Raw genomic sequence first — 16,994 nt, forward strand, 5'->3', positions numbered from 1 at the left:
AAAGTACCAACAAGTTCTACAGGCTTTGCTCTCCTTGCATCAACAAAGAAATCTGAGTGAATGTGATCTTTCCACAGGTGTTCCGATCCCAGGAGCACAAGGACGGTGCCAATGTATTCAGACCAGCTCTGATGTTATTCGTCCAAAGGTCATCCAGAGCTTGAAATATATTCCCAGAGGATCTCACTGTGAGAAAGCAGAGATAATGTGAGTAATTGAGTCAGAGCATCACCTTTAACCTTTCTGATTTTTATTTCATAAGTTGTGCACTTTAAGGGATGACATTGAATTTCAGTGAATTAAATTTTAAATGTCACTTTCTCTTCACAGTGTCACCCTGAAAAATAAGAAGAAAGTGTGTGTGGATCCTGATGCCAAGTGGTTGCAGGTTCTCATCACAGCCGAGAAAGGTCAGTGTTTGGTGTTAGAATTTGGAATTAACCTGTAGAGGCAGTGAATTCTTTTCACCATCTGAGTATGGTCCTCCGTGGTGCTGTCTGCTACTCCTTGCTGAACATTCCCACCTGCACTTGGCACATGTGTACCCTCTTGCCTGTGTGAGCTATAACCTGGAATGTCAACTCTGTGAACACAGTTGGCATCAGAGTTTAGCTTTTCCCTCTCACTCTCCTTTTGTTATATCCATTATTCATTACTGATTTACCCAGGAGCAGAAGTGGGTTGCAGGAACAGACAGTCACTGGAAGATCACTAAGTGCAGGAATGTTGGGTGCAGGGAAGATGGTGAGAATGAAGATTGGGGTGCCAATCATACAGAATTCTTTGTCCTGGATGATGTTGAGCTTCTTGCTGTTGGAGCTAAACTAATCTAGTATTCATCACTCTCCCGGCACGGACCTTGTAAATAATGGAAAGGATGATAGATTGAGTGTCATGAATTTAGTCACACGCTGCAGGATACCCAGTATCTGACTTGCTCTCATAGCCACTATATTTTTGTGGCTGACCCAGTAGAGTTTCCTGTCACTGGAGACCCCATGGATGTTGATGGCGGAGAGTAGGTGAAGGTTATGTTATTTAATGCCAAGGATAGGTAATTTGACCCTCTCTTGTCAGGCATGGTCATTGCCTGGCACTTGAGTAGCACAAGTGTTCCCTGGCACTTTACCATTCATGCCTGAATATTGTCTAAGCCTCGATGCATGCAGGAATGAAAAGCTTCATTTCATAATGACTAGATAGGGAAGTGACCACTCTCCAATGCATTTTAGATAATGAACATTGCATTTTCAAATAAGGTGCTACCAAATTTCCATGTTTTAGCAACCTGCTCCTTTTTGTGCAAAGTCTGTTTGATAACTCTCTTAATCGTGTTGCTGTAGACACTGTATACAATATTAAAGAGGATTACAATACAAATTATTCAATCTTATTTCAGGTGCCAAAAAGCACAATTAAAACATGAAGCTGCAAAATGAGGGATACACTTCCACTCCTGAATTATCTGATGGGGAATGAAGGAAGCTCAGCCCTGGATGTTAACTTTGTGATATCACCTTCCAATGATTCATTCCAGTGTCTCCTCTTCATTGCCTTCTGTGAATAATTTCGCTGTTCATCCTGCTGCAGGACTTGTTTAATCCTGTCACAATACCTGTTTACACCTGAGGAAACCATCTGATATTTATTGTTAAACTTCGCACCAAGTCTGAGGCTTCATTTGATGTCTGTGGTAATGAAGTAGAATTAGGTACAGCTGGGTGTTACGTTGGTAATGTCATAAGGCACTCTGCAATTGGTTTATAGTTCTCCAATTATTTGGAAATAATTTCTAATCAACGAATTGGACACAGAGGCATTCTGTGGAAAAGGCTGAATGAAATGGGTGCCAGTTGTTAAAATTTAGTTATAGAGATCAGAAGAGTTGGAGGTGATATTAGTTTTAGAATAACTTAGTTCATTAATTTCCATGGATGTATTGTTAATTTTAAACTTTTACGGAGAAAATCCCACAGCTTGACATGGAAATCCTGTGGGTGGGGTCAGGGTGAGGAGGAGTTGAATAAAACCCCTGATGGCCCCAAATCAGGACTGGCGGACCACTTGAATAAAACTTGCACCAGCCCACCCCTGCTCCCTACAATCCTATTATCCCAAACCTGCCCTCCCATACCCACAACCCTGACATGAGATTGTTGCTCTGCTACAGGCTTTGGTCCATTCTGTATTCACACACTGCCTTCTCAATCCTACATGCTTTACCAGGAATGGGAGGCTGATTTATCCAGGAATCATCCTTTGCTTTTTCAATAAAATGATCTAGTTTAGAAAGTTGAAAATATAAAAAATTAAACATGTTTCAAATTTTACCCGAAGATATAGTACATATAGTGTATAATTTCAAAATCATAAAACAAATTTTACATTCTCCCTTTTCCAGTTGAAACCCTGTACATAGTCTATGATATACTGATGGCAATACTGTTGACCAAATAGATAAATTTCAGATTGAATGAAAACATATTTTATTAAAATACAAGAAGAAGTACTTACTTGGTATTGTTGGTGTCAGTTTACAGCAGTATTTATTAACATTGGTACTTTTAAGTCAAGCTGTGGGATTTTCTCCGTAAAATGTCAGATTTGAGGAAGTCTGCGGAAGCAAATTCTCTCTGGAGGTGTGACTTCTGTGCAAAATACTTACATTTTGGAAGGTGGTGTTGTTAATATTCTGATAATCAGGAAATTAAATTTGTAAATCAGAATAATATCTGTACAGTTAAAAAATAGAAACCTTTTGCCCTGAGGGAACTTTCACTGACTGGGTTCAGATGACCACACATGATGTCTGGACAGTTGATGGATGTGAATGAATTTGTTGAGCATTGCTCAAATATATGTAAGAGCAAAATAAACTGGATTTCTCATGAACAATTTGTTGTCATTGCTTCTGAATCTTCAGTACCCAGTTCTGTGTTTCTCCATTTGATAAATAAACTAGAAAAGCAATGGGCCCAGGGCTAAATCTGCACAATATCAGTGAGTTTTCATGGAATTTCTTTAACTCAATCCATACAGCACAAATGGTCAGATGCTGGAGCTCACACCGAGAGGACAACACTGCAAATTGGAAGCAGTAATGCTGCAGTTGCACAAATTGCTGATTAAATAATACTTATGAATGGAAGGAATGCAAGTCGAGATATACATTCCTAAGAATGATCCAAAACAAAATGTACAATGTGAGTTATGGATTAGTGAGCACAGTTTGTCTCATGACATTAAGGACAGTTTGTCTGCATGTTATGTTCACCTTCTCAAATTCTGGCAAATTTAAACTCCTGCACCCAACCCTGGTTCAATCACACCTGGAGTATTTGTTACCCCACACCCAAGATTGATACACAGACTTTCGAGGAATTTATGAGAATTATACTGGGCCACCATGATTATTACAAAGAGAGATCACCCAAATCAGGTATATTGCTCTAAATTTAAATCAAAGGGATGAATTCACTGAAATACTCAGGGTATTAGCAGCAACTGGTACAGCTGATAGAAAGGCTGTTTCAACCAGCTGCAGAGCCTGGGTCTTGAGGATGGGCCAAAAATTAGAACCACGAGTGGTGGATGTTTGGAACTCTCTCCTATGTGGCAAGAGACATTTATTCACCTGAAGAGATTCAGGGAACAGATCAACAAGAATGTCACTGAATGGTGGAATAGCTGACAGATTCGAAAGACTTTTTGCAAGGGAACATAGAACATGGAACAGTATGGACCCTTTGGCCCACGATGTTGTGCCAAACTATATAAACTTTCTCCATGTGCAATCTAAACCTTCCTTCCTACACAGCCCATGACCCTCCATTTTTCTTACATCGATGTGCCTATCTAAGAGTCTTTTAAATGTCCCTATTGTATCAACCTCTACTACCAGCCCCAGCAGTGTTTTCCAGGCACTCACCACTCTGTGTAAAAAAGCCTACCTCTGACATCTCCCCTGAACTTTCCTCCACTCACCATAAACAGATGTCCTCTGGTATTGACCATTGCCGTCCTGGGAAAAAGGTGCTGGCTGTCCACTCTATCTATGCCTCTCATAATCTTATACACCTTTATCAAGTCACCTCTCATCCTCCGGCACTCCAAAGAGAAAAGTCCTAGCTTGCTCATCCTTTCTTCAGAAGACATGTTCTCTAATCTAGGCGGTATCCTGGTAACTCTCCTCTGTACCCTCTCTAAAGCTTCCACATTCTTCCTATAATGAGGTGACCAGAACTGAACACAGTATTCTAAGTGTGGTTTAACCAGAGTTTATAGAGCTTGCAACATTACCTCACAGGTCTTGAACTCAAATCCAAGACTAATGAAGGCCAGCACACCATATGCCTTCTTAACCACCCCATCAGCTTGTATGGCAACTTTGAGGGATCTGTGGACTTGGACCCCAAGATTCCTCTGTTCCTCCATACTGCTAAGAATCCTGCCATTAACCTTGTACTCTGTCTTCAAGTTTGATCTTCCAATGTGTATCACTTCACACTTTTCTGGATTGAACTCCATCTGCCTCTTCTCCCCTCAACTCTGCATCCCGTCTATATCCTATTGTAACCTATGACAACTTTCTACACTACCCACAACACCTCCAACCTTCATTTCATCTGCAAACTTACTAACCCACCCCTCTACTTACTCATCCAAGTCGTTTATAAAAATCACAAAGAGCAGGTGTCCCAGAACAGATCCCTGCAGAACATCACTGGTCACCGACCTCCAGGCAGAATGCGCTCCATCTACTACTGCCCTCTGCCTTCTGTGGGCAAGCCAATTCTGAGTCCACGGAGCCAAGTTTCCATGGATCCCATGCTTCATGACTTTCTGGATGAGTCTACCATGGGGAAACAAACACCTTACTAAAATCCATGTATACCACATCCACCACTCTACCTTCATCAATTTGTTCTGTCACCTCCTTGAAAAACTCAGTTAGGCTTGTGAGGCACGACCTGCCCCTCACAAAGCCATGCTGACTATCCCTAATAAGGACTATGCTTCTCCCAAATGGTTATAAATCTTGTCCCTAAGAATCCTCCCCAATAGTTTGCCCACCACTGATGTAAAACTCACTGGTCTATAATTCTCAGGATTATCCCTATTACCTTTCTTGAAGAACAGAACAACATTTACCATCCTCCAATTCTCTGGTACCACTCCTGTGGCCAGGAAGGACACAAAGATCATCATCAATGCCCCAGCAATCTCTTCCCTCATTTCCCATAGTAACTTGAGATATATCCAGTCTGGCCATGGGGACTTATCTATCCTAATGTTTTAGACAAGTTCCAACACTTCCTCCTTCTTAACCTCGACATGCTCCAGCACATTAGCCTGTTCTACACTGATCTCACATTCGTCAATGTCCCTCTCCCTGGTGAACACTTAAGCAAAGTATTCATTAAGGACCTCCCCTACCTCCTCTGCCTCCAGGCACTTGTTTCCCTGAGCAGTCATGCCCCTCACTCTAGTCATCCCCTGTTCTTCATGTATATGCAGAATGTCTTGGGGTTTTCTTTAACCCAACTTGCCAAGGCCTTCTCATGTCCCCTTCTAGCTCTCCTTAGTCCCTTCTTAAGCTCCTTCTTGGCTACCTTATAACTCTCATGAGCCCTGCCTGATTTTGTGCTCCTAAACCTTAAGTTTGGGAAGCAAAAATCTCTGAAATGCTCGCCCACTGAGAGGTCTGTCACTTGACCACGTTCATTGCCTTGTACTAGATCCAATGTGGCCTCTTCTCTAGTTGGCCTGTCCACATGCTGTGTCAGGAATCCTTCTTGGACACACCTAACAGACTCTGCCCCATCTACTAAGGAGATGCAAATCAATATTAAGGAAGTTGAAGTCACCCATGGCAGCAACCCTGTTATTTTTGCATCTTTCTAAAATCTGCCTACTTGTCTGTTCCTCAGTGTCCCAGGTGGTGATTTGGGGGCCTATATAATACTCCCAATAGAGTAATTGCTCCCTTCCTATTTCTGACTTCCACTCACACTGACTCAGTAGACGATCCCTCCATGACATCCTCCTTTTCTGCAGCTGTGATACCATCCCTGATTAGCAATGCTACCCCCTCCCCTGCTTTTACCTCCCCCTCTATCCCCTTTGAAACATCTAAACCCCAGAACATCAAGCAGACAATCCTGTCCTTGCGACAGCCAAATCTCTGTAATGGCCATAACGTCGTAATTCCATGTACTGATCCATGATCTAAGTTCATCATCCTTATTCTTAATACTTCTCACATTAAAGTAAACACATTTCAAACCATCCAACTGACTGTATTTATGTCCTATCCCCTGTCTACCCTTTCTCACAGTCTCTCTACACATTGCATCTACCTTTATACTAACTGCCCCATCATCTGACTCTGGTTCCCATCCCCCTGATAACCTAGTTTAAACCCTCCTCAACAGCTCAAGCAAACTTTCCCGCAAGGACTTTGGACCCTTTTGAGTTCAGGTGTAACCCATCCCTTTTGTACAGGTCGTACCTTAGAAGAGATCCCTAATGATCCACAAATCTGAAATCCTGTCCCCTACACCAACTCTTCAGCCACACATTTGTCTGCCACATCTTCCTATTCTTACCATCATTGGCACATGGCACAGGCAGCAATCCAAAGATTACCACCTTTTAGCTTCCTTCCTAACTCCCTATATTCCCTCTTCAGGACCTCATCCCTTTTCCTATCTATATCATTGGTACCAATGTGTACCACGAATTCTGGCTGTTCACCCTCCCCCTTAAGAATGCTGTGGACTCGATCTGAGACTTCTCTGACCCTGGAACCTGGGAGGCAACATACCACCAGGAGTCTGTTCTCATCTGCAGAATCTTCTATCTGTTCCCTTAACCAATGAATCCCCTATTACTATTGCATTCCTCTTCTCCCCCCTTCAGTCCGAGCCACAGAGCCAGACTCAGTGCGAGAGACCTGTGCTGCTGTGGGTTTCCCCTGGTAGGTCGTCCCCCTCAACAGTATCCAAAGAGAGGTATACTTGTTATTGAGGGGAACGGCCACAGGGTACCATGCATTGACTGTCTGTTCCCTTTCCCCCTCCTGACGGTCACCCAGCTACCTGCATCCTGGGTGAGACTAATATCGTAGCTCAAGAATGCAGATGCTTTGATATGTACATCATTGAACTGAGTGAGGCACATCGGGTAGGAGACATCCAGTTAAAAGAACAAGGTGGCAGATGCACCTTCTTCTCTAGGGACAAAACAAGAGCAACAATGTGCTTCACCATCAAAAATAAGCTTGTCTGATTACAGAGGGGTCTCCCTGCTGTCTGCCACAAGGCAAGTCATCTCTAGGGTTGATCTGAATTGGAAATAAAAATCCAAGAAATCAGAATCAATTTATTATCACTGACTTACATGACGTGAAATTTGTTGCTTTGCGGCAGCAGTACAGTGCAAAGACATAAAATTACTATAAGTTACAAAAATAAATAAGTATCACAAAAAAAAGGAATAATGAGGTAGTGTTCATGGGTTCATGGACCATTCAGAAATCTGATGGCAGAGGGGAAGAAGCTGTTTCTGAATCATTGAGTGTGGGTCTTCAGGCTCCTGCACTTCCTCCCTAATGGTAACAATGAGAAGAGGTCATATTCTGGATCCTTAGTGATTGATGCCGGCTTCTTGAGGCACTACTTCTTGAAGACGTCCTTGATGGTGAGGAGTGTTGTGCCTGTGGTGGAGCTGGCTGAGTCTACAACCCTCTGCAGTCTCTTGTGATCCTATGCATTGGAGCCTCCATACCAGGCTGTCATTCAATCAGTCAGAATGCTCTCCATTGTACAACTATAGAAATTTGCAGGAGTCTTTGGTGAAGTACTAAATCTCCTCAAACTCCTAATGAAGTAGAGCCACTGGTGTGCTTCCTTCATGATTTCATCAATGTGTTGGGCCCAGGATAGATCCTCCAAGATGCTGATGCCCAGGAACTTGAAGCTGCTCACCCTTTCCACCTCTGACACCTCAATGAGGACTGGTATGTGTTCTCCCTGTCACGAACCAGCAACAAAAGAAACACACTGAGCATGATTCAGTGTTAAAGACTATTTTATTAATCACTACTTATGATAATACGTAAAATAAAAGTAAAAATGTTAGTATGTTAGAATTCAAAAATGTTAAACCTCGAACGTTAACCCCAAAAAACTAAACTCTTCGTGTGTGTGTGTGGCAAAGTCCAAAACTCCCAGTTCCGGAATGGTTCTTAAAGTTCAGTTCCGCAAGCCATAAGGTGGAAACATGAGCAAGGCTTCTTCAACAACCACCGTTGTCTGAAGATAAGACGTAGACGTAGAGAAATATAGAGAGGAGTAAATACGAAATCCAAATGTTCCACGATGGAACCCCAGCGACACTTCAGTGTTTACTCGGTAGTGACTTCCTCACCCCGAAAAGCATTCGAATCGCGGTCGTCCACACACACAAATACCTGTTTCCTTTTACAGGTCAGCAAGAAAGTGAACTCTACCGGATTACTTCCAACTTCCATACATGGATTTCAGTGGCAGGACACAGTTATGTTTCTCATCCATCGATAGAGAAAACTAGCAGGCTGGTGTCTCTCTCCCTTCTCTCTCTCTCTCTCCTTCTTCTTCTAACTTCTTCAACAACGTCATTACGTCCTTTATCTTCTATTGACGTAAGCACGCCCCACACACACATACACACACACTCTCTATCTTAAAGGGACTTTCACTGAGTCCGTAACACCTCCCACCTAAAAAAAAATTTTTCCCAAGAAAAATTTAACCGCGCTTACAGTTAGTAATGTTAGTAATTATCATTTTACACAACTACAGACTATCAGATTAGTACAGATACATGTTTCCCATTTAACATCGGGAAAGACAATCAGCAATCACATTATCTTTGCCTTTAATGTGAGTTATCATGAGATCAAACTCTTGCAAAATTAAACTCCAGTTTAACAGCCTTCTGTTCTTGTTTTTGACTCGGCTCAGAAACACCAATGGTTATGATCTGTATATACAGTCAATGGTTTCTGAGCGGTGCAAACATATACACTGAAATGTTGCAAGGCTAAAACAAGCGACAGTAATTCTTTCTCTATGGTGGAATAATTCTTTTGATGCTCATTAAATTTCTTTGAAAAGTAAGCTACAGGATGGTCAATATCATCAAGGTCACCCTTCTGCAACAAACACAGCTCCTGCAGCTTCATCACTGGCATCTACTGCTAATGAAAATGGCTTTTCAAAGTCAGGTGTTTTGAGCACAGGATGGTAGCATAAAATGGCTTTCAGCTTCTCAAATGCTTCTTGACAAGAATCTGTCCAAACAAACTTTACTCCCTTCTTCAGAAGATTAGTTAGGGGAAGAGCAATATCAGCAAAATTTTTACAAAATTTTCGATAATATCCAACATTCCCAAAAATCTTCTAACAGTCCTCGTACCTGTGGGAATAGGAAACTCAGATATTGCTTGAACTTTTGCCTGAACAGGAGCTTGCTTGCCTTGACCTACAACATAACCAAGATACGTCACAGTGGCATGGCCAAATTCACTTTTAGCCAAGTTAACTGTAAGGTTAGCCTTGGAAAGTCTTTCAAACAACCTTTCTAACGCAGATATGTGATCTTCCCAAGTATCATTCCCAGTCACTAAGTCGTCAATGTAGGCATCTGTATGTTTTAACCCATGAATCACTGAATTAATCATTCTTTGAAATGTTGCCGGAGCATTTTTCATTCCAAATGGCAAAACATTGTATTCATACAATCCAGAAGGGGTTACAAAGACTGAAATCTCCCTTCCTCTATCTGTTAATGGAACACACCAGTACCCTTTTAATAGGTCAATCTTTGTAAGAAATTTTGCCTTTCCCACTCTATCTATGCAATCATCCACCCTAGGAATAGGGTAAGCATCTGACTTCATTACAGCATTCACTTTCCTGTAATCTGTGCAAAATCTAACAGTTCCATCAGGTTTAGGTACAATAACACAGGGCGAACTCCAATTTGAAGTAGAATGTCTAATAATATCATTTTCCAACATGTATTTTATTTCCTGATCAACAAGTTTACTTTTTTCCACATTCATTCGATATGGGTGTTGTTGATTGGTTTTGCATCCCCAACATCAACATCATGGGTAATTATCGATGTTCTGTTTGGAACATCTGGGAACAGATTTTTAAATTTTAAAATTAATTCTCTCATCTGTTGTTTTTGTGAAACTTGTAAATGGTCCAACTTCGTTTCAAGGTTCTCCAGGATATTTTGTTTTTTTTAGTTTCGATGGAACAATATTTGGTCTAAATTGGCCTTCCTCAACATCAACATCAGGCATTCTAGAAACAACCTTCACATCACCCACCAAGGCCACAACTGAATCCCTCTCATAATAAGGCTTTAGCATGTTTACATGACAGAGTTGTGTTTTCTTGCGTCTATCTGGTGTTTTGATTATATATGTTAAATTAGTCACTCGAGATTCAATAACATAGGGTCCAGAAAAACGAGATTGCAATGGATTATTTTGGCTAGGGAAAAATACCAACACCTTTTGCCCCACTGCAAATGTCCTAGGCCGAGCACGTCTATCAAAATATGTCTTCATTCTTATCTGGCTGGTTTTCAAATTCTCTCTCGCTAGCTGGCAGACTCTCTCCAACCGAGTTTTAAATTTTTTGGACATAGTCCAACAGACTCAAGTGCACTTCTTCATTAACCCATTGCTCTCTTAACAACTCCAAAGGTCCTCTCACCCTATGTCCAAATACAAGCTCAAACGGATTAAATCCTATTGACTCCTGGATTGAATCTCTAATGGCAAACAAAAGTAAATGAACGCCTTCATCCCAATCCTTTGTGTTTTCAAAGCAATAAGTCTTCAGCATATTTTTGAGAGTAGAATGAAATCTCTCCAGAGCTCCTTGAGATTCTGGGTGATATGCAGATGATACAATCTGCTTTGCTCCCAGCTCATAGACTATTTGTTGAAAAAATCTGACATAAATTACTACCTTGATCAGATTGGATTTCTTTTGGCAAACCAAACAAGGTAAAACATTTTAAAAGAGCCTTTGACACCGTCTTGGCCTTAATATTTCTAAGGGGTATTGCCTCTGGAAATCTAGAAGTGGCACACATGATGGTTAACAAATACTGATTTCCAGTCTTAGACTTTGGTAATGGGACAACACAGTCCACAATCACTTTCGAAAAGGATTCACCAAAAGCAGGAATTGGCTTCAACGGAGCCACAGGGGGTTTTTGATTTGGTTTACCTACCATTTGACATGTGTGACAGGTTCGACAAAACATCACCACATCTTTTCTCAAACCAGGCCAATAGAATTGTTTCAAGATCTTCCCTACAGTTTTATTCACACCAAAATGACCACCCAAAGGCATACTATGGGCCAGGTTTAAAATTTCATCCCTATAAACTTTTGGAACAACAACCTGATGAATAACTTCCCATTCCTCATTAACAGGAACATGAGGAGGTCTCCATTTCCTCATTAACACTCCATTTTTGACATAATATCCAATTGGTACTTTTTCAATCTCCTCACATGAGAGTGCTTTTTCTTTCAATTCTGTCAACTCAGGGTCCTTTGTCTGTTCCACCATAAAATCCTTCCTCGACAAAGACAAATCTTTAAATTCAGGCTCACTATAAGGATGTTGATCCTCCAGTGAAGACAGAAAAGTCTCAGATAAGGCATCATAATTTTCTTCCTGTTTAGGACTGTCACAAGGAACCACATCAGACTGCACAGGACTGTCGACCTTGGCTAATTCTTTAGCTCTAGCTCGAGTCACCGCACATGATGGGTAAACATCTAGATCATTCTCAGACTCATCAATCCTTGGTTTGGTCGTTAACCGTACCACAGGAACAATTTCTCCATCTGCAAGGTCATTTCCAATAACAAAGAAACTCCTTCCACTGGCAACCTAGGTCTTATCCCTATCTCGACTGGTCCTTCTACGAACTTTGACTTTAAAATCACCCTGTGTAAAGGGACAGATATGGTGTCATCTGTAACGCCTCGCACTAGATTTAGCTCACCAGTGTCACTTTCTTCACCAAAATTTAAAACACTGTCCAGCAAGAGAGATTGACAAGCCCCAGTATCCCTAAGAATTTTCACTGGCACCTGGGGTGACTCATCATTCAGTGAAACAAAATCCTCTGATACATAAGAACGGAATTCCTTTCCCACCTCCTCCAACTTTTCCGCTTTTCCCTCTTGCAAGGACTGATCTTTAACAGCATCTCCTAAACCTTTTTGATTTTTAATTGCCTGAAAGCAAGCATTAGGCACAGCTTCCTTCCTTTTCTTCAAAAGGGCACAATTAGATATCACATGGCCAGGTTTCTTACAGTAATAACAAGTACGCTCAACAGGTTTCTCCAGCCCTGGCTTCTTTTCATCTTTTCCTTTTTGATTACCTCCCAATTTAATCTCTGGTTTACCTGGATTGTCCTTGTAACTCTTTTGAAAGGTTTTAGGTTGGTCCCCATTTGGATTTATGGGTTTTAAAGCATAATCATCTGCCAATTTAGCAGTTTCTTGTAAAGTTTCCACTGCCTTTTCATTTAAATATGTTGTTAATTCAGCTGGAACACATCTTTTAAAGTCTTCCACTAATATCAATTCTTTCAATTTATCAAAATCCCATCTACATTTTTAGCCATGTACCATCGTTCAAAACATATTCTCTTTCCATTGGCAAATTCCATATAAGTCTGATCTGCCTTTCTCATAGACTGCTTTACTTCTGTAAGATTTAACCTTGTAGCAATCTTTATCAGATCATCCTTTTTCGCCACCTCCAATCCCTTTTGGGTTGGAGACTCCAAAAATGCCTTAATATCCATTGCTGCTGGTTTCCACACACACAAGCCAATTAAAAAGAATTTATCAGACCTCCCTCAAAAATCTTTGGATTGAATCCCGGATAAGTCTCGTCAATCTGGGGAACGATCCCAGACGACACTCGTTAATCTTTGGATTGGATCCCGGATGAATCTCGTTAACCTTGGGAACTATCCCGGACGAGCCCCCAATTTTGTCACGAACCAGCAACAAAAGAAACACACTGAGCATGATTCAGTGTTAAAAACTATTTTATTAATCACTACTTATGATAATACGTAAAATAAAAGTAAAATGTTAGTATGTTAGAATTCAAAAATGTTAAACCTCGAACGTTAACCCAAAAAACTAAACTCTTCGTGTGTGTGTGTGACAAAGTCCAAAACTCCCAGTTCCGGAATGGTTCTTAAAGTTCAGTTCCGCAAGCCATAAGGTGAAACATGAGCAAGGGCTTCTTCAACAACCACCATTGTCTGAAGATAAGACGCAGACGTAGAGAAATATAGAGAGAGTAAATACGAAATCCAAATGTTCCACGATGGAACCCCAGCGAAACTTCAGTGTTTACTCGGTAGTGACTTCCTCACCCTGAAAAGCATCCGAATGGTGGTCGTCCACACACACAAATACCTGTTTCCTTTTACAGGTCAGCAAGAAAGTGAACTCCACTGGATTACTTCCAACTTCCATACATGGATTTCAGTGGCAGACACAGTTATTGTTTCTCATCCATCGATAGAGAAAACTAGCAGGCTGGTGTCTCTCTCCCTTCTCTCTCTCTCTCTCTCCTTCTTCTTCTAACTTCTTCAACAACATCATTACGTCCTTTATCTTCTATTGACGTGAGCACGCCCCACACACACATACACACACACTCTCTATCTTAAAGGGACTTTTACTGAGTCTGTAACATCCTGACTTCTCCTTCCTGAAGTCCACAATCAATTCCTTGGTCTTAGTGAAGTTGAGTGTGAGGTTGTTGTGATACCACTCAACCAGCTGATCTATCTCACTCTTGTACGACTTCTTGTTGCCATCTGAGATTCTACCAACAACAATGGTGTCATCAGTGAACTTATCGATGGCATTTGAGCTGTGCTTAGCCATGAGTGTAGAGAGATTAGATGCTAATGATGCTGGTGTTGGAAATCTGAAATAAAAACAGAAAATCTCAGAAACAGTTGGCATGTCAGGCAGCATCTGTAAGAAGAGAAGGAATTCTGACAAGGGGCTTTTGACCTGAAAGGTTAACTCTATTGCCTGTTCCACAAATGTAGCCTGACCTGCTAAGTCTTGGACTTTATCAGCTAATAGGGATTGTGGAATATTCCCCTCAAATTCAGGTGAAATTTATCTCTACTTTAGATTTGCTTCACGATGGCATCCAAGAGTCTGTGGCTTACAAGCGACATGTGCACAACAAAGGTCCTCTCCCAATCTGCCTTTGCTGCAACACTCTGCCCTGTGACGATAAAGGTTCACAGGGAAACCCGTGAAAAATGGTGGACCACTTGCCGCATTTCAGGAGCTGCACACAGGATGCTGGGGAGCTCAGCGGGTCAGGCAGCATCTATGGAGGGAAATGAATAGTTAACGTTTCAGGTTGAGACCCTTAATCTGGACCAGTCCTTGGAAGATTCTTATTATTTATTGTTATTTGAGCATTTATTGCAGAATCAGGGACACACATGGTGAAGGTACCAAGTCAAGAATTAGCAGTATATGCAAGGAAATGTTTTCTATATTGCACCCATCTCTCCCGAAGTAAAAAATTAAGTGCATAAGCCGTGTAGGAAATGGGACTGTAAAATAAATTGCCTGTGATAAGCAGATGGGAGTAAAGCAGACTTTTGGACCAGAAAACCAGTAGGAGAGTCAAAAAAGTGTGATTTCCTAGAATTCACATGGGCTCATACTCAAGGCTGCAATCTGACACTGAAACTTCCTTAACTCTTGCACAAAACAAGTGGGAGGAGTCAACATGATTGCAGCCTCCGCAGGTTTACAAATCTGGAAACTGCATCTTGAACCAGCTCCAGAAAGCCCTGAAGCTTCTCACTCATGGACGGTGAACACAATGAACATCTGTTGCTGCAGAAACAGTCTTAAGCTATCACAAGAGTTATCAGATCTTACAGCACATACTAGGCTGGTCTGCTCATTATGCCATTTCTTTGAAAGAGTAGTGTTGCGAGTGTTAACATTTACAAATAATTCCAATGGATATCAATATTCCAGTTCTTGTGTATGGGTGAAGGGGGTTGGGGAGGATTGAATAACGCCCAGGGTCTAAAATCATTAGTGACTATTTAATAGTGTGGTGTTGGTTCAGCCTGTGATTTCTGGTGTCTGTCAAAGGTACTTCAGTGGTCCTGAGGGAGATGCTGATGCCTGATGAGGGGAGATAGCAGGAAACTCAGGCAAGAGAGGGGGCAGTAAATCAGGCAGATGGGAACAGATAGTGAGTGAAGGGTTTGAAGTTGGGATTAGTTTTGAATTGAACTGGAATGTGTTTGGTGTGGAATTCACATTGCGATTAGATAATGGCTCCATCTTCAACCTTCTGAATTCTCCAGACACCCCAATTCTGGAGAGGCTGGATTATCTCATTCTGCTAGATTTGTCTTCCTGTGAGGGACATAATCTGTTTTAAACCTTTTGCTTTTGTTCTTGCGAGGGTCACTGTCTGTCTTTCCCTCATTGGAGTGGCAGGGTGCAGCTCCAGTGTTATCTTGGTGTGGGCCCTTATAAAGTTGCAGGCCTTTTGAAACATTTATTCATATTGGCTGGTCCTGGGTTAATGGTTGGGCTGGCATGCTCACCTGGTGTTGGATAGGAGTATTTTACAGGTGGGGCAGGGACACGTAATGGTGGCAAGTGGTCCACCATTTTTCACGGGTTTCCCTGTGAACCTTTATTGTCACAGGGCAGAGTGTTGCAGCAAAGGCAGATTGGGAGAGGACCTTTGTCGTGCACATGTTACCAGAAAGGCATTGTTGGCAGACTTGACCACTCACACTGGCTCTCTCTGAAGATCCTGGTGTTAAATTGGAATAATCAATATTTCATTGTTTTCAGATATATTTTTGCATTTGCTGAATTGAAAAGCAGACAAATAATTATCATGTCCAACATTCACAAATACACCTCCACTATTGCATCTCCTTACAATCAAAACATGAAGTTGATAAACGTGCCAAAACATTTTGAAGATATCTAATGCTCCATTAAGTTAGAGCATGTCACATTTCTTGTAACTCACATGTTTCTGTCCAGGGATTATTTCCTATTTATTATAATCCTCAGGATCAGTGACAAGTCTGTATATCTGTGTCCCATGGGTCAATCACAAAATGTGGAACTGAGTTACTGTGCAGCCAATCTGAAACTGTTTATCTGGACAAATAACACCCATTGTACTGTATATATTTTGAACATCATTTAAATTATCCTGGCTCTCACAGAGAACAAGATTAATACATCTTGTTCTAAATACCATCATTCCCAAACAAATAATTCTTCCTGCATTTGAGCAACAGGAATATACTAACTAGTAGATTGTAGCTGTGGGGAGTCAGTTAGCCAGGCTTGCTACTGTCACACACACTCTGACCCTCAAGATAAACATGTATTCAGGAAAGCCCATCCACGACTCAACTGTAAAAATCTTTGGTAGTCAACTAAGCTACACCCTCAGTTTAGTCAGCTGTCAAACTTTTTGAGATCTTCTAATTCTTCTGAAGGTATCTGATATTCAGAAATGTTCAAAACTATTCAAAAACTACTAAAAATCAACAGATCAATTCAAAAGTAAGTTTGAAATTTATAAAAATAAAATTCAGTGTAAGTCTTAGAAACAGCTGTTATTCCACCCTTGCATGAGGATGCTTGATTCCCCACATGGCCTGGGCATATTACTCTGTCAAACTGCAATGATACAGAACCATACAGACTGCAAGAGGTTCAGGAAGGCAACCCACCGCCACCTGCACTGGGTTACCAGGGAGAGACGATTGACATCAGCCTGGTCAGCAATACCCACAACCCAGCAATGAAAGGCACTAAACTGGCTCTGTTGCTGATTTGCTTTCAAAT

General features: G+C 41.3%; 1 protein-coding gene across 2 annotated transcripts in view; it reads left to right on the forward strand.

Moving 5' to 3' along the window:
* Positions 1-2,844, forward strand: part of LOC127582184 (interleukin-8-like) — a 143,113-nt gene extending 140,269 nt beyond the window's left edge. For both annotated transcript variants that reach the window (XM_052037256.1, XM_052037264.1), the window contains 3 exons: positions 78-207; positions 331-410; positions 1,400-2,844. In XM_052037256.1, coding sequence (XP_051893216.1) covers positions 78-207; positions 331-410; positions 1,400-1,419 — 230 coding nt within the window. In that variant the 3' untranslated portion in view covers positions 1,420-2,844. The remainder of the gene's footprint in view (positions 1-77; positions 208-330; positions 411-1,399) is intronic.
* Positions 2,845-16,994: the final 14,150 nt, after the last annotated feature.

The sequence above is a fragment of the Pristis pectinata genome, chromosome 2 (genome assembly GCF_009764475.1).
Source record: "Pristis pectinata isolate sPriPec2 chromosome 2, sPriPec2.1.pri, whole genome shotgun sequence".
NCBI classification, from domain to species: domain Eukaryota; kingdom Metazoa; phylum Chordata; class Chondrichthyes; order Rhinopristiformes; family Pristidae; genus Pristis; species Pristis pectinata.